General features: G+C 39.0%; 1 protein-coding gene across 4 annotated transcripts in view; it reads right to left on the minus strand.

The window, feature by feature from the left end:
* LOC143020703 (tRNA (uracil-5-)-methyltransferase homolog B-like) overlaps window positions 1-19,147 on the minus strand; it is a 71,252-nt gene that overhangs the window by 46,337 nt on the left and 5,768 nt on the right. For 3 of the 4 annotated variants that reach the window (XR_012965924.1, XM_076177363.1, XM_076177386.1), the window contains exons 2-6: window positions 9,669-9,861; window positions 5,286-5,372; window positions 2,183-2,329; window positions 1,823-1,993; window positions 619-860 (exon numbers count right to left, since the gene is read on the minus strand). Coding sequence is in view for 3 of the 4 variants with exons in the window: in XM_076177363.1 (XP_076033478.1) it covers window positions 619-860; window positions 1,823-1,993; window positions 2,183-2,329; window positions 5,286-5,372; window positions 9,669-9,861 (840 nt within the window). In the remaining variant the exon portion in view is untranslated. Of the gene's footprint in view, window positions 1-618; window positions 861-1,822; window positions 1,994-2,182; window positions 2,330-5,285; window positions 5,373-9,668; window positions 9,862-13,580; window positions 13,613-19,147 lie in introns of those variants that run through there. The other variant, XM_076177372.1, reaches the window with a different exon arrangement.

The following is a 19,147-nucleotide window of genomic DNA, read 5'->3' on the forward strand; positions in this document are numbered from 1 at the left end:
AGGACAGTGGATGAGATGCGGGGATGACCCATCATCCAGGAGGGGCCAAGATAAGAGGGAGGGAGGGGAGTGAGCAGGAGTGGAGTATGTAGGGATAGAATCAGTGGGATTGGTTTATGCCTTTGTTTTTTGGCTACCTCCCTTGTAAGGGGAAATGGCCATTGGTATATGTACGTAAATTAGCACTCTTTGCACACATATGAGAAAAAATAAAGAATAAACGTATAAGTAAATATAAAGATTAGTAAGAGAAGGAGAGCAGTTCCTTGTTAACTCTCCATGTATGAAAAGGTGTAAGAAATAGAGACAAAGTTGAAAGACTTTGGGCCCAGTCTGGACATAAAGTGTCCGCTCCTCTGGGCTGCACCCCCTGATAGAGGTGAGAGGGGGTTGACAGGTTTTGAAAAGGAGACATTGTTGTCTATTCTGTAGGACCATCACATGAAGGTACCAGTTATTGGTCACCAGAGATCTATTGGAGGCTTCAAAGACCACTGCCAGCCACTTTTCAAACTTGAAGCAACAATTATTATCATCATCACCATTAGTTAGAATAAAATTCATTACCACAGAAAAGAGAATGGGGTTTTGGCCCTGTTGTACTCATAAGGTTCTTACCATGCTTGTAGATACAAAGAATCAAGCTGACAGTGAGCACCTGGCCCTTCAGAGAAATGATGTTTTAAATCAGCAGCTATTGCCAATATCTCTTCATTGTGTAACTCCTGTGGATGAATTGTAACAGTTGCCATTTTTTCACCAGTGGAGCCTGATCGAACTGTTATGTTTCTCCAGATGCCTCCATCATCAAATCTAAGACAGGTAGGATGTTGAGAGCTTCTTATGAAATTCTGAAAACTCTGCAAGGAAGAGAATGCAATGACTCCACTTCAAGCAGTGGATGGGAGTCATGGATAACCTTTCATCAAGAGCTAAGACATATGGATAACAAATGGGTTGCTGGACAGGTGTGGGATGGATGAAAGGTAGGTATATGCTTTGACTGAAAGGGCCTTTCTGTACATATACAGTATGGTACATAATTGAAAGGGTGTTGCTGAGTTTAGGAGTATGATAGGTAGAAAGGTGGAAAGAAAGAGAATGAATGGCTCTGCTGGTGAGAGGTGAGATGTGTAAGTGAGCATATAAAATAGGAAAATGGTCTTTTGGTACATGTATGCCCTTCACAATATCCTTATGAATATTCATAATGTACTTACTGCATTATTTCTGATCTTGGCAGTAGGCAGGAGACAAGGATGACCCTTCATCCACAAGGAGCTAAGATAAAAGGGAAACAAGGGTCCTGGATAGGAGTGGAGTAGGTGGAAGTGGGTGCATGCCTTTGACTTGGATACCTCCCTTACAAGGGGAAAGAAGCCCTTGGTATACAGATAGACTTACTGTATATAAAGTATATACATACATATGTCAAATGGCCCTTTCCTTCTTACAGGGGAGGTTGGGCAGCCAAAGTATGCGCTCACCCTTCACTCATCTCACACCCATCCAACACTCACTCATCTAAGCTCCTTGTGGATAAAGGACCACCCCTGTTCCCTGCCCACTGCATGAGTCAAGACCAATGTAGCAAGACACAACATCTCTACAGCAGAACCTGACAACCAGAGCTGGTTTACTCCCACTGCTTCATTACATGGCATCCATTCCCCCTCATCCATTCATGAATTTATAGGGCAAAGAATAAGATTGCCTGCTCTGTATATAAAATAAAAATTAAACTAAATACAAAAACATTTCATTTACACCAATGGCTAATGTTCAATTTTTATATGAAAATATGCTTGAACAACTGACTTACAGAGGCAATTTCTTTGTGTGATTCTCGCATGTTGATGAGATGTGTTGCAGGAACACAAGTCAAGTTGTGCTCTGAACCTTTACCAATGTAAAATCCAACTGTCTTTGGGTTGCCATCAACACCAGTCTTGACTCCAAATTCATCTTTATTTCGGTATGCTAAAATATCTGGCTGCAAAGAAAATAGTTTTCAAAGCAAATTTGTGCATTAACTAAAATTTTAACTACAATTCATCAGATAAAATTAGGCAATTACAGTACTAGAAATAATGCAGGAAACTGGCTTGTAATGCTAAAATAGGTAGCTTAATTATCTACAATAAAACCAAATGTATACACATAACTGTATCATTATTCTTACTGAAGCTCTAATTTGGTCCAGGTAACAGGGTAGACCTTTTTTGGTCCCAAACAAAGGTGCCTTCACATCAATTAACCGCTTCTTCAGTATCTTTAATATGCCCTTCATTTTCTGTTCCTTCATTCTGAGTTGTTCATTGTATGGAACCTGTTTTCAAAACTAAAATGTAATTTCCAACATTTTCCACATTTAGACATCAAATTTTTCTATGGTAACAGTCAATATTTTCATTTATGGATAGAATGATGAAAGAAGTGAATGCAAGAATAGGGGAGTGAGGGTAGAAAAAATGTGCAAGTGTGGATGATAAGCAATGCAGTATGTGCAGATGACAGCTCTGCTAGGAGGGACCAAAGTGGGCTTGTAGAGACTGGTGAAGAAATTTTATATGGGTTTCTAGAGAATAACATACAAAATTAATATATCAATCAATCTAAGGATAAAGTACTAGTGGTATCCAAAAGTAGAGGCCACACGGCTAAAGTTCAGTTGCACAGGGGGAAAAAATTAAGCAGAAAGTCAATCACCATTGCCCCTGGTCTCTCTCGCAAGAAACCTGCAGATACCTCTGGGAACTGACAACTTAAAAATGAAAGTCTAGACTCATTACATCATTAAAGACTCCATGTCAATATCCAAATTTGAGATTTTATTTTGGTTAATGCCATACAGTTTTATTTAGTAGGAACACTTTTTCCCATGAATATTATTATTAATAATAATAATTATAATAATACTAGTAATAAAAATAATAATAATAATGATAATAATAATGATGATGATAATAATACATACATATACCAAAGGCTTTTTCCTCCTTACAAGGGAGGTAGCCACAGTCAAAGGCATAAATCAACTCCCACCCATTTTATCCCCACATACTCCACCCCCATTCCTTCTTTTCTTGGCTCCTGGATGATGGGTTATCCCTGCATCTCACCCACTGCCCTGGGTAAAAAACAATGCAACAACATCTTTTTATTACTTTCAATATTTTCTGTCATATTTATCTGTTACATTTCTATTCCACATCTGTTCTCCTTCTTACCTCCTTTATCTTGTTTTACTTTTCTTCTTTTTCTTTGTACATCTCATATGATTCTCTCATCCTATTTTGTAACCAAACTGTGAATGCCTGTTTTTTCTTTCTATAACCTTCTTTGTTTCATCATTCCACCACTCAATACCCTTCCTTCTATTTCCTCCCATCCTCCTTGTTCCACATACCATCTTTGCACACTTTCTGATTCCCTCCTTGAAAAATCCCCATTCCTCCTCCACTCCTGGTTCTATTCTATTCACTCCCTACCATTCTTTTATCAGATTCTTCTTGAACTCCTCCTTTTCTTTCTTATTTAAGCAGTTTACTCTAAGCACCTCCCTACCTTCTGTCCTTTTTCTCTTTCTCCATCTATCCTCCACTCTCAACTTACCTTCCACCTAAAAATGATCTGATATTCACCCACTCTCTCCCCTAAGAACATATACATCCAAAACTCTTCCTATTGTTCTCCTTATTACCATTATATAGTCCATTAAAGCCTTATCTCCCACCCGCCACCCTCTCCCATGTGTACTTATGCTTGACTTTCTTCTTATACAATATGTTTGCTATCATCTACTCTTTTTCTAGACACATCCCCACACTTTCCAACCACTCCATCTATTAGTTTGTCTCTATCCTATAATTGGGATCTCCCAATACCACTACATTGACATTTCTCCCTAAACCTTCTATGTATTCATTTAAATCTATCCAAAAACCCTCCCTTTCCTCTACACTCTTCTCACTACAAGGCCCATATGCACTTACAAAGTCCCATATCTGCCTTCCCAGTTTCACCTTCATCCACATTATCCTTGAAGAAACCTACTTCCACTCCACTACATGTTTACCTATCTCTTTACTTACTAGTACAGCCACCCCTTCTCTCCCTCACCCTCTCTTCAATCCTGAGAACCTCCAAACTACACTCCCAAACTCACACTCACCCTTCCCTCTCAACTTAGTTTCACTCAAAGTCAACACATCCATCTTTCTTCTCACTAACACACTACCTATCTCTTCCCTTTTACTCTCATCTGTACCACATCCATGTACATTAAAAGACCCAGACCTTAGGGTGCTGGTTGGAAAACTCCTAGACCAGAGGTGGGGAACCTGCGGCCTTCCGGGCCATCAAGTGCGGCCTTTGACATACATATTATTTAAAAAATTATATTATCTATTATTTAAAAAATATATTATTTATTATAAAAAGAGATAAGATAATTGAAAAAAAAAAAAAAATTGTTCAGTGCGGCATCTATGTGGGACGATGAATTGTAAGGTGGCCTTCATGCACAAAAAGGTTTCCCACCCCTGTCCTAGACCCTGTTATGCCTTTACTTTTTTTAGGAATGTCCCCTGTGGGGCTATAGGGAGAAGGATGCCTGGTCCCAATCCCTGTCCCATTTTTCTCGCCTCTTATGATCCAAGTGGGAATACTTGGTGGCAGCATTCTTTTCCCCCTACCACAGGGTAGGCGAAACAAGGAAATGAAATTCAGAGAAATGGTACAGGACAGCAACAAGGGGTTGAGGGACAGCATAACGGAGGGACAGTAGCAGTATATTAAAAGTTTCATTATTTCTCTGTGAGCAGAGTCCTCCTCTATCACAGACAAAATGATGTGTGACTCTGGTCCCTAGGGATGCCCCATATAGGCCCTAAAGTATCAACTGCATGCTACTCTGCCACAACAACAATACTACAATGACTTTATATTTTATAATGCAAGTAATGTGATGCATCGTACATTAGGCATCCATTGCTGTGCATGAGAATTTGACTTGTATTGAAGAGATTAAAAGACCCAAACCTTAGGGTTCTGGTTGGGAAAGTCCTCACAGATCTCTCTCTCTCTCTCTCTCTCTCTCTCTCTCTCTCTCTCTCTCTCTCTCTCTCTTTTTTTTTTTTTTTTTATGAATATCCCTAGGATGCCTAGTCCTATCCCCATCCCAGTTTTGTTGCCTTTTATGACACAAGTGGGAATACTTACTGGCAGTATTCTTTCTCCTCTATCACGGTCATGATAAAATTAACAAATAAATTACCACTCACCATATATAAGGGTGTGACAGTTTCAGATAATTTTTCATACTGATTTTCAAAAGTTATCTGTGGTTCTACTGGTAATGCTTTCCTTTCCTGAAATGTATGGTTACAAAATTATAACAATTACACTTTATTAAATCATACAATACAGTATAAGCAAAACTAGTAAGTACATACACACATCAGGGGGTTTTCCCCCTGACAAGGGAAGTAGCTAAAATCAAAGGCATAAATCCATTCCCACCCATTTCATCCCCACATACTCTACTCTCATTCACCACCTTTCCTTTCCTCTTTTCTTGGCTCTTCCTGGATGATGGGTCATCCCTGCATCTCACTCAGTGCCATGCAGCAAGACACAGCACATCCAAAGCAAGGCTGCTTCATTTAATTGACATACCCCTTCTCGGTTCCCTCAAGCAGAAAAAGAGAAGACGGAGAAATCCCTTTGGGCTGCATCACAATATAATTCACACATAGTCCCTCACCACCCCACTCATTCCCTTCCATGCATCACAGTATCATCCATACACAACCATTCTCCACTCACCCCTACCTTCTGTTTTCTCCCTGCCTTCCTCAACAGACATTCCCCTCTTTACCAATGCCCTTTTACCCCATCCATCTCATCATTGGTTGCCCCCTCATGTTCACTCCCTCTACCTCTTTCATCCCAACACTCTTTCATCAACCCTATCTTCCAACTCCTTTTTCACCCCCGCTCTCCTCCTTACCTCCTTGTTTCTCACTCTATCCAGCCTAGTAACCCCTACCATATTTCTCAGGCACTTCATCTCACATTTAAACTCTTCCTCTCTTATGTTCCATGTTTCTGACTCATACAGTGCTGTTGGCAAAATCATCCCTTCATGCACTTCTCTTAGCATCCATTCCCAAATGTCTATTTCTCATTACACTTTTTAATCCCCCAAGGTATTTACTTGCTCCTCTCGATCTACATTCTACCTCCACCTTCACTCCTCCCTTTCCCACCATATTCACACCCAAGTATCTAAACTTATCCACTTCCTCCAGTCTCTCTCAATACTCACTTCCAATTTGCTGCCATCCTCTCCCATTGTCCATCTCATCACTCTACTTTTACCCACATTTATCTTCAACTTTCTTCTTTTGCACACCTTCCCAAGCTGTCATTAATTTCCTTAATCCCTCCAATCCTGCTACAAGCGCAGTGTCATCAGGAAACAACAACTGGCTTATCTTCCACTTTTCTCCATTTTCTTTAACCATCTCCAATCCTTGGCCCATTACTCTTGCATTTGTCACTTGCACCACCCCATCCATGTATATATTGAACAGTCAAGTCGACATAACACATCCCTGGCAAAGTCCCTCCTTTACCTCAAACTACTCACTCTCTCTATTTCTAATTCTAATATAGGTTCCACTACTCTCATAATAACTCTTGACTACTCTTAACAGCTTTCCTCCTATCTCATATATCTGCAATATCTTCCACAGTGCCTTCCTAACCTGTCATAAGCCTTTTCTAAATCCATAAAAGTCTAAAATACAAGGGGACATGAAAACAAACTCAAAAAGGACATTTATAGAAGACAGAAGAAGAAGAAGAAGAAGAAGAAGAAGAAGAAGAAGAAGAAGAAGAAGAAGAAGAAGAAGAAGAAGAAGAAGAAGAAGAAGAAGAAGAAGAAGAAGAAGAAGAAGAAGAAGAAGAAGAAGAAGAAGAAGAAGAAGAAGAAGAAGAAGAAGAAGAAGAAGAAGAAGAAGAAGAAGAAGAAGAAGAAGAAGAAGAAGAAGAAGAAGAAGAAGAAGAAGAAGAAGAAGAAGAAGAAGAAGAAGAAGAAGAAGAAGAAGAAGAAAAGTTTTCCACACAGAGTGGATGTCTGGAACATACAGACATACATACATATACCAAGGCTTTTTCCCCCTTACCAGGGAGGTAGCCAAAAAGGGAAAGGCATAGAATCATTTCCACCCATTCAATCCCTGAATACACTCCACACCCCTCCACCCTCCCTCTTATCTGAGAACCTCCTGGATGACGGGTCATCCCTGCACCTTGTCCACTGCCCTGGGTCACAAGCAGTGTCGCCAGACACAGCAAGGCCGCTTCATTAAATCGGCGACCCCCCCTCTCCGTCCCCCCATTGCATAAAAGGAGAGGACGGGGAGAAATCCCTTCGGGCTGCGTCAAATTTTGCTCATATATACTACCTCACCCCCCACCCCCCTGCCCATTCCACCTCATGCAATCACAACATCATCCATATACAACCATTCTCCATTCACGCCTGTCTTCTGTCCTCTCCTGTCCTTCCTCAAGAGACATTCCCCCCTTCCCCAAAGCCCCCTTCACCCCATCCATCCACCTCATCCTAGGACGTCCCCTCATGTTCACTCCCTCCACATCTGCCTTCTATACCTCTTTTACTAGTCTTTCTTCACTCATTCTTTCCATGTGTCCAAACCATCTGGAACAAACTAGACAAAACAATAGTGTGTGCAAAAACTATACATGAATTTAAGAGCAAACTAGACACTCTGAGATACAAAGATGGGACACCATGAGCATAGCTCCCCTTCCCATAAGATACAACTAGGTAAATACAAAGATCTGATCCATGTAGCCCCTACCTGTCTTAAACCCACACTGTTCTTCACCAATTATTCCCTCTGTTCCTCTCCTAATCCTCTCAATCAAAAACCTTTCATAAGCCTTCCTAACTACACTCAACAAACTGATCCCTCTGAAACTACTACACTCACACTTGTCCCCTTTTCCCTTGTAAAGTGGAACTACACAGTCATCCAGTCCTCCAGCACTCTACCCTCTTTTAGACAAACATTAAACAACTTCACCAGCTAGTCCACCATCACTGTGCCTCCTTTTTTTAGACACCCTGCATGACACCCATTTAACCATCTAATAAGTAATAGCAATTATAATAATATATATAAAAAGGACTTTCCCCTACATTTACAGGGGTGGCCAGGTCAAACATACACCCATTTTACACCATTTGTTGTCCCTCCCATCTTAGTTCCTTGTGGATGAAGAATCATCCCTTTCCCTATACTTGCTCAGATGACAAAAAATGCAACATGATACAGCACAATACAAGAGCTTAACAGCTGAAACCTGTTTACCCAACCATTTCATTACATGGCAATCCCCATCTTCATCCACTTAGAAATATATAAAGCAGACAAGAAGAAATCCCTTCAGAATAAGTAATTTCCTTATGTATTTATGATCACTCTCCATTAACACCTATCTTTTGCCCTTTCCTTAACTTCTTCAATAAAAACTCTTCCATCCAATACCCCCATCATCCCATCCATCTACATCTCACCCTCAAATTCCCTCCATCTTCTTCTGTTTTCCACACTTTCTTGCTAGTCTTTCTTCACTCATTCTATCCACATGCTGAAACCATCCCAGCATTCTTTGATCAAGCCTATCTGCCAACTCCTTTTCCAACCCCACACTCTGCCTCACCTCTACATTTCTCACTCTATCCATCCTCATAACTCCCATCATACTTCTTGAACACTTTATCTCAAACATGTATACTCTTCTTTTCTGCTTCCTTCACATTTCAAGTCTCTGCTCTATATAGTCCCATAGTAACAATCACTGCCTTGTGCAGTCTTTTTTTGTGTGTTCATTCCCACAACCTATTCCTTATTACACTTCATTAAATTGTGCTCTTCAGGTCACAGAAAGGAGTTGACAAAACTAAAGATCTCCTGGCTTGGGGTGGAAAGGTATCATTAACTCATGGAAACAAAATAAAAAGGTTGTGAGGAAAGACAGATTTCAAAAAAAGATGCACTGGAATAGCCTAACAGATGACATGGAGAATAAGATAAGACTCCACAAGTGTAGCTCTTTTCCTGTATACTAAAATTAGCCAAATAATCATACATATATCTTTGGAAAACAGAAAACCCCTGTATAAATGCAATTGGAGGTATTATGCCTATTTAGTCAGTACATTTTCCTCCATTAATCCAAAAATGAGGAATCAATGAGAGAAACCAGCTAGTGATGGTCCTGCAAAAATGGATGTGAGAGAATCATTATCTCTACTGTTCATCTTTAAAACCCAGGAACACCCTCACCTTCTCATAGAGGATGAGGTGATAGTCTCTCGACTGAGCCCAGGATCTCTCTATCAACTTCATTTCCTGCATCTTTTCATATCAAGAGAGCTGTCAACCAATAATTGCCCCCCACTCCTACTACTTTTAGCTAGTGTGACAGAACTAGTCTCACACTAATATAACACAAACAACAGTCTGAAGTTTCTTCCAAGAGATCTATGTAGGGGGCAAGAACCATTACCAGCCACTGGTGGGTTATTATTATCTAACTGTGACAGCACCACTGATATGATTACTTACTCTCTGTTTAGTTAGTGTTGATTTAGTTTGCCTTTCAACTTTATGCAAACAGGTTTCTACTGCACCTAGATGGGTGTCATTCTCAGGCAATCTGTTGTGTTCCTGCTTCTGCAAGTCTTGCAACTGATCTTCACTACATGGTATGGAAACAGCATAGACTGAGCTTGGGTTAGTCCTCTTCCATTGATGTGACCTGAAAAATACAATATGATCTTACTTAAGCCTTATGATATCAAGAGGATTGATACTTAAATAATATGAAAGAAACCAAACCAGATACATTAGTTTGCTATATATACATACAACCCAAAATTTCCACAAAACTATCCCAACATTTAATATGCTTTACTTTACTTTAATTTGAACAAAAATTTAATAAATTGTTGCCAAATCCACACTCGCCAACAGAAGCTGAGTAGTAGGCATCATTCAGGTCAGGTCAAACTGGGGTAGCTGCTTCAAACAGTGAGATGGTGAGTGGTTGTGTTTCAGTGATCAGCACTAAAGAGGTACAATCTCTATGTAGTAGAATTGTAGCCTTAGAGAAGACTGCTGAGGGCCTTACAGAGGAGAATAGTGTTTTGCTCAAAAGCCCAAAACATGGACAACAAACCATGTTTGGAACCTGGATAGAAAATGGTGACCAAGAAAACATGGAGGTCTACAAGAAGAAACAATGATGCAATGGAAGAAGGGTGGGGCAGTCACTAGATCCCTGCCCACATGTAAGATTTTGGTTGTAGGGGATAGCCAGGGGAGATATTTAGATAGGGCCTTTTGTGACAAAGATAAGAAGCATAGGACCCAGGTGTGTTTTCCTAGAGTGGGGATAGGTGATGTCAGAGACAGGATTGGAGAGTGCATGGTCAGGTAAGGTGAGAGACCAATTGTTTGCTTGAGTGCAGAAGGAAATGACATTGGTAAGTTAGGGAGTAAGGAATTATTTGCACAGTTCCAGGATACACTAGATAAGATTAGAGATAAGGCATAAGTTGGAGGAATGTGGCATTCCAGAACTATTGCAATGAATTGCAGGCTGGCAAAACACTGTAAGCCCAATGCATGGGCATTCGTCGACAACTGGGACCACTTATATGATAAGAATCATCTGTATACAAGGGACAGGGTGCACTTGTCACTCAGAGGATTTCTGCTCCTTGCTGAGTCCCTTGAGCAAGAAGTAGGCATCATGCAGAGTTTTTTTGGGTAGATTACATGGGAATCAGGGGGTAAATGTTGGGATATAGTTTAGGCAATAGAAAGAGCTCAGAGAGGGACTGTAAAAAGAATCACTTAATCAGGTGGAGGGAGGATACACTAAAGGTTTACTGTACAAACAGCAGAAGTGTAATAAATATATTTTATTTGCTGCAAGGTAAAACATGCATAGAGAGATTTTGTTTTATAGCTATTACTGAATCCTGGATCAATATGGCTAATAGACATTTCCTCCTGGAAATTGAGATGGAATGATATAAGCTTTTTCACAAAGATAGCATAGCAGGAGTGGGGAAGGAGTAGCATTTTTCATCAAAATCACAGCTAACTTTATTATCAACAATTCAATTAAGGAAGAGGAAAGTACAGAATCTATTTGGGTGGAGACTATAGGCAAGAATAAGAAATTAATTATTGGCCACCTATGTAGACTTCCTAATCTCAGCACTGAGCAGACTGATCCCCTGATTCATGGAATTTGCATGGTGCCCCCATACAAAAATTTTGTGATCATGAGGAATTCTAATTATAGAAATATTGACAGGGAAAATTTAATAGATCAGGAAGAGCAAAATTTCTTAGATATGGTGAAGGATAATTTCCTAAAACAAATTATTACCAATTCTATGAGGGGAGAGAATACTCTGGACCTACTTTCAACTAATAATAAGCATCTCACAAGAAATTAAAAAGTGGGAGATAGTCTAGGCTCTAGTGATCACCAAAAAATGAGATCTAATATTATATGAGAAGAATTAAATAGCATAAATAATATTCTATTACCAGACTTCAGGAGAGCCAATTTTGATAAGATGAGAAAGTATCTAGGATATTATTAGCACAGTCAGGTGTTGGGTCACAGAGGGTAATACTGTATGCATACATTGGGTCAGGTCATTTACAAACACACGGTCAACAGCCTGGTCAGTGATCTGGATGAAATGTACAGTAACCTAACAGCTTTAAGTTTAAATATACAAAATTAATTAATTCCCTCAAGGTAATATGGAAGAATAGTAATATTCCCAAATGAATGATGGACATCCTGAAAAATGAGATCAGACTAAAAAGAGGACTTTACACCAGAATAAAAAATGGGGAAACACACTTTAGATCCAAATATAACAATATGGCAAGACTGGTTAAATAGAACATATGTAGAGAAACATAACTATGAAATTAAGGTTGCCAGACAAGCAAGATCCAACCCAAAGGGCTTCTTTCATCTCTATAGAACAAAAAATAAGGAAATGATAGGCCCAATTAAAAATGAAAAAGATATCATGATAGAATCGGAGGAAAAAATGAGTGAGGCATTTAACAAATATTTTCTCTTGGTGTTTACAAAGAGGAGGTTAGATATGGTACCTGACTGCAATCACATTTTCAGTGGGGATGAAGGAAGTAGACTAATATTGGCATTAGTAAGTTAGCAGCGGTCAAACAGATTGAAAGACTTAAAGCTCCAAAATCCCCAGGTCCAAATAAGAAGTTTCCGAGAGTGCTTAAAGGGTGTAAATTTGAAATCTGCAACCAGTTAACAGAAATATTTAATAAGTCAGTAGACGCTGGTTTTGTGCCTATTCCTTGGGGGCAGGCAAACATTGTTTCTGTTTTCAAAAAGGGAGATAAATCGTCTATATGCAACTACAAGGCAATCAGTTTGACATTAGTTATAGGTAAAATGTTTGAATCAATAATAGCTAATAGAATCAGAGATCATGTTGAGAGACATAATTTGATTCATGACTCACAGCATGAGTTCTCCAAGGGTAAGTTATGTGTGTTTAATCTTTTATCTTTCTACACTATTAATGTAAACAAGGTGTCAGATAACAATGATAGTTACGATGTTATTTACATTGACTTTAGCAAATTGTTGAACAAGGTGCCCCACCAGGGACTACTAAACAAAGTCAAAGGCCATGGAATAGGAGGAAAAGTGAATGGATTAGAGCTTGGATAAGTGACAGAAAACAGCAGGTCACCATAAATGGTGTATAATCGAAAAGGGGGAGTGTTTCTGGTAGAGTTCTCCAGGGCTTGGTTTTGGGTCACTTATTGTTCATTTTATATATATATATATATATATATATATATATATATATATATATATATATATATATATATATATATATATATATATATATAAATAACTTAGACAATGGGATTAATAGTGACGTTAGTAAATTTGGAGATAACTTTAGCAAAGCATTTGACAAGGTGCTCCACCAGAGACTACTAAAGTCAAAGACCATGGCATAGGAGGAAAAGTGTTTGAATGGATTAAAGTTTGGATCAGTGACAGAAAACGGTGGGTCACATAAACAGTGTAAAATCCAGTTCCCCAGGGCTTGGTTTTGGGTCCCTTATTGTTCATCATTTATATAAACCACTTGGCCAATGGGATTAATAGTGATGTTAGTAAGTTTGTGGACAACGCTAAAATAGGACACCTAATTAGGTCAGGAAAAAATATCAATATTCTGCAGGAAGATCACAAATTGTTCACATGGTCAGCAAAATGGCAAATGGACTTCAACATCTCAAAGTACAGTGTGTTAAACATAGGGTTACACAACCCCAACAATGGATATAGCTTAGATAACACATTTTTTGAGAAATCTGTGTGAAAGACTTGGTAGTTTTAGTGAATGCAGGAAAAAGTGCATTTGCACCAGGAATAGAGCTAACAGAGCATTAGGTTTCATTGCTAGGATGGTTATGAATAGAAGTGCAGAGGTAATTATCAAACTCTATCTGGCATTAGATGCATCCTTGGCTATGCAGTACAGTTTTGGTCTTCATCCTATAGAATGGATATCAATTCAGTAGAATTAGTACAGAGGTGAATGAACAAAATGATACATAGGCTAAAAAATTTACCTTGCAAGGAGGTTTAGGCACCTTAACTTACACTCTCTGGAAAGATGCAGAGTGAGGGGTGATCTAATAGAGGTGTTCAAGATTTAACTTTTTTTGGAGGAAACGTTTCTTTTTAAGACAATTTTTTTTATTGTTTTTTCAAAAGTATTTTTCATGCTGATTATGAAAATAACTTTTATTTCTATCTGTTACCAATATTTTACTTGAAATTTTATTTTGAAGATACCATTTCCAGCAAAGACAAGATAACTCGCCTTTCCTTTTTTTTTTTTTGTCTTTTTCCCAACTTTAGAATCAAAAGTAAAAAGAAATTACACACTTATTTTACTCCTTTTTTTATATTTTATTTTACATTTGATAACCCAAGATTTCCAGTGAATGGGAAGTGTGGTGGTAGAGGAAGCATCTTTTGTTCCAACACATCATATCCACACCAATGTCGTAAATCCTCCTCCTCACATGAGAGAGAATAGCCATCATCAGATGAACTTGCACTCTTGACTGATGTATCTAAGCTTTTCAGTGAAGCTTCATAGTCATTCTCATCTGAGCTCGATATCTAGGCATAATTTATAGAAAAAAAAAAAAAAGTGTATGTGCTCAAAAGCAATGAGTCTGCTTAATTTGACTGACACCTTATCACTAACAAATGCATCCCGAGGCAGAAGACAAAGCTACCAGACATACAATTCACTGAGTATACTTGTTGATGGCTAAGAAGGGCCCTAATTCAACGATTATACTCGTCTGTGCCTGTTTTTGAAACATTATCTTTGGACAAATTTACTCGTCGCACTCTGAAAAAGAAAAATTAGCTAAGACCAGTTTACTCATCCTTGCCGGTTAAGGGGATAACAAGGGTGATGCAAATAAGGTCATCATATTAAGACAACAGGGTAGGACTTGTAATGATGGATTTATATTGGTCAAATTTAGATTTAAGAAGGAAATAGGCAAGAACTGCTTTACTAATAGGTTGGTCAATGAATGGAATGGACTTAATAACCATGTAGTGAGTGCTGAAACTATCAGTTGTTTTATGAAACAGATAACTTCATGGGTGGGAGATGATGGATTGTAATGGACCTTACAGTCTCCTTCTTTCTAATGTTCTAACAGGAGCACTATATCACTTCAGGCAAACTCCGGTATTATTTCAGTTGTGCATACCTATGCGATATAGCATTAGAAAATTAAATATTAATTTTGTAAATTATAATACATGAAAATAATATGCGATTTTCTTGGTAGAAATAAAAAACGAAAAAACCTTGCTACAAGCAAAATTTCTAACAAACTAAGCCATTAGGATATGGTCCACACACCATGCCAGTCCAGTCACTATCAGAAGATGGCTTTCATGCTGTGGACTGGGTGTTCAACTCCAGGTGACATTAATAAGCACTGTTACAAAGACAATAGGGCTTCCTTGGACTTTATGAGAGAGCACAGGGTTCTACCATCATCTGTTAATTGCCCAAGGTACAATAATAAACAGGTCATCAGCACCTGTGATGACGACAATGACCCGGATGATTTTTAGAATTTGAGGTACCAAATTACTAAATATAGGTTAGGTTAGGTTCAGTTAGGTAGGTTAGGTTAGAATAGACTAATTTATCCTTTCATTTCTTCAACCTCAGCATTTATCAAAACACACGACATATCATTCAAACACTGCAACTTTGTTTGTTAGTAAATAGGTTTTAACAATCTTTGTTAATGATTTCCACCAAGAAAATTACATATTACTTTGATCTATTATAATTTACAAAATTAATAATTACTTTTCTATTACTATAATGCATAGGTGTGCACAGCTAAAAATTTATCCATCTTTGTTTTGATAAATTCAGAGATCGAAGATAATGATGACGACCCTGATGACCTCTAGAATAACAAGGACCACATTACTAAATGCAGGTTAGGTTAGGTTAAGGGGGGACCACTCCTGATAACTCCTTGGGCTCATATCTCGCTTCTGGTTCATCCAATTGCTTTGAAATTTAATATGTTGTTTGTTGGTGTAAAGGGATGCTCTTCTGTAAATTTCATCAAATTTGGTGAATGATAGCAGCTATAAAAAAAAAAATCTTTTTCTGACATCACAAAATTAATTTTTCACTTAATTACTTTGAAAAATTTATCATAGAAACTTTGTTCATATATCTACATTTTGTAGGAATTAGTTTTTCTTTTTTTTGTCTTTGAAGGAAAAAAAATTGCGGCTCCTGAATCCCGTTTTTTTTTTTTTTTATTAAAACATCTAATTCCTACAAAAAATTCTATTTTTGTTGAAGTATAAAATGATACCCAACATAAGTTGATCAGAGTTTTTACCAATTTTGTGAGATTATTTGAAGTCCAAAAAACAATATTTCAAGATATTAGCTTCTTAATTTTTTTTCTTCAATTTTTTCCTTGTCTTGCCATGTGTATTCATCTGATTAGCATGAAATTTTCACATATGATTGTGTATACAATTTTGACTTTGTGGAGAATGATGAGGCATTTGGTCCCCTTTTCTAAAGAAAGTATTAATCACTCATAGGTGATAAGCCAGGCAGTAATAATACACTCTCCTCTTCATCTCTGCTAGTTTCTCCTTGGTTTGAAGAGTCTTGATGCCTTTCCTTTCTCCCTTTACCCTTCTTGAGACTGGACATCTTCACTATTGCAAGCTTACGTCTGCAGGTCATCTTGCAAGATGAATATAAGAGAAATATTGCAGGAACGCAGCATAACAACCTCTCTGATGTCTACATAGGTACTGAAGAGGCCTAGCTATTAACCCCTTCCATACGGTGCCGCACAAGTAGGCGTCATGGGGAGCGAGTGTATTCGCGAGGCTGCCAAATCGGCGTCTTGATTATATTTATTGTAGTCACCCCTCCATAATGACATTCTTTCTAATTCTTTTGTAATCGCATTTTCTATGGTTATCAAAATTCACGGGTGAAGAGAGAACGATCGATATAAGCGGTGACTATATTTTATGATGCGAGTATTATTACGACACGTCGTACGGCTGGCATTGGCTGCTGCCACCGAGATCCAAGTCCATGACGCCTACGTGTGCGGCACCGTATGGAAGGGGTTAAGGCCACACTCTGCAGGGAAGGGATGCTGATTGTTGAAATTTATATAAAGAAAAAATTATTTTAATGATAGTTCTACATAGTTATAAGCATTGAATGATACCTCATTTTCTAGCGCATACGTCACACTATGATGCCCGGGTCATTTAAAAATGGTGTCTGGGGGGGAAAGAATTTAAATTTTAGAAAAAACTTCACCAAGTGATAGTTTCAGGTAGCAATGACAGGGTGAGTGAATAAAACTGAAAAGTGAAATTTAAAAAATATTCGTGAAAAATTCACCAGGGGTGGCCCTCCCTTAAGTTAGGTAGAGTAGGTTAGGTATATTGACCTCAGGTGATGCAGGGAGAGATTGATACTCATTTTGGTTTCTTCACTTTATTCTGGGAGAAAGAAGTCTACACACGTGTGTGTTGGCCGGCCTGAATCAGAAAGGATACTATGACCTGACCCGACCTCACATGACTTCAATATCCACAGGGCATACTGAAAGGTAGCATCCCTCTGGCTGGAACAAAATTGCCGGGCATGGCCCAGAATTGTGCATTTAGTAGCATATAAATGTCTTTCTCACAGGCATAATATGGCCGTAGCCCGAACGTATATGCTCTGAAGCTGAGGGCTAGCTGTCCTTACACATTCTCACCAGTGGCTGCACACCCACACCCCGCGACTATATAAATATGCCCCCAAATGTCCCTGTGGGGGACTCTGTGTTCACCACAGGTAGGTTTGGTTAGAATAGACAAATTTATCATGCTTAAACTTCTTGAACCTCCACATTTATCAAAACAAAGATGGCATCTGAAGCAGCCGCTGTGGCTCCATTCATTAGTATGAGTATATAGCTTTTAGCAACTTTTTCTGTTATTGATTTCTGCCAAGAAACACATATACCCTACAATAACAATTGGCCCTACTACCAGAAGTCAGTACACTGTATACCACTTCACTGGAGGCAATACTGCCAGGAAGGAAGCAGTGACAGTTCCTGTAGCTAAAGTGCATTTACATCAGACATACATACATATACCAAGGCTTTTTCCCCCTTACAAGGGAGGTAGCCAAAAAGGAAAAGGCATAAAATCATTCCCACCCATTCCATCCCTGAATACACTCCACACACGTCCACCCTCCCTCTTATCTTAGCACCTCCTGGATGACGGGTCATCCCTGCACCTTGTCCACTGCCCTGGGTCAGAAGCTGTGTTGCAAGACACAGCACATCCACAGCAAGGCCGCTTCATTAAATCGGCGACCCCCCCCTCTCCGTCCCCCCATGCATAAAAGGAGAAGATGGGGAGAAATCCCTTCGGGCAGCGTCAAATTTTGCTCACACATACTACCTCACCCCCCCATCCCCCCACCCATTCCACCTCATGCATCACAACATCATCCATATACAACCATTCTCCATTCACCCCTGTCTTCTGTCCTCTCCCGTCCTTCCTCAACAGACATTCCCCTCTTCCCCAAAGCCCCCTTCACCCCATCCATCCACCTCATCCTAGGATGTCCCCTCATGTTCACTCCCCCCACATCTGTCTTCCATACCTCTTTTACTAGTCTTTCTTCACTCATCCTTTCCATGTGTCCAAACCATCCTAATACCCTTTCATCAACCCTATCTCCCAACTCCCTTTCCACCCCCGTTCTTCTCCTCACCTCCTCATTTCTCACTCTATCTAGCCTAGTAACCCCCATCATACTTCTCAGACACCTCATCTCAAACACATTCAAACTCCTTCTCTCTTCCTCTCTTATGTTCCATGTTTCTGCCCCATACAGTGCTGTTGGCACAATCACTCCTTCATACAGTCTCCTCTTAGCATCCATTCCCAAAAGTCTATTCCTCATTACATTTACCAAAAATTTTGCAAGGCATAACAAGAACTTCCTCCCTTTGGTAAGCAACAAAGTGAGGATGGGAAATCTATGGGTACAGCACATCTGTAGTTTGGGTCCAGCATCACAAGTAGGTAGTAGAATCCAAAGGATAGTCTATACAGTGAGTTAGATTAAGTTAGGTCTCATAAGGTCAGGCAAGGTCAAGAGAGGTATCAAATTGGGTATTATTTTAGTTGTGCACACCTACACTATGGCATTAGAAAATTAAATATTAATTTTGTAAATTATAATACATGAATATAACATGCGATTTTATTGACAGAAAGAAAAAAAAAAAAACTTGCTACTAGCAAATATACTAATGAATGAAGCCACTAGGATACGGTACAGATGCCATGCCAGTACAATCACTAAGAGACATTGTGGACC

This window comes from Oratosquilla oratoria, chromosome 3 (genome assembly GCF_046742065.1).
Source record: "Oratosquilla oratoria isolate Oo_2021 chromosome 3, ASM4674206v1, whole genome shotgun sequence".
Lineage (NCBI taxonomy): Eukaryota > Metazoa > Arthropoda > Malacostraca > Stomatopoda > Squillidae > Oratosquilla > Oratosquilla oratoria.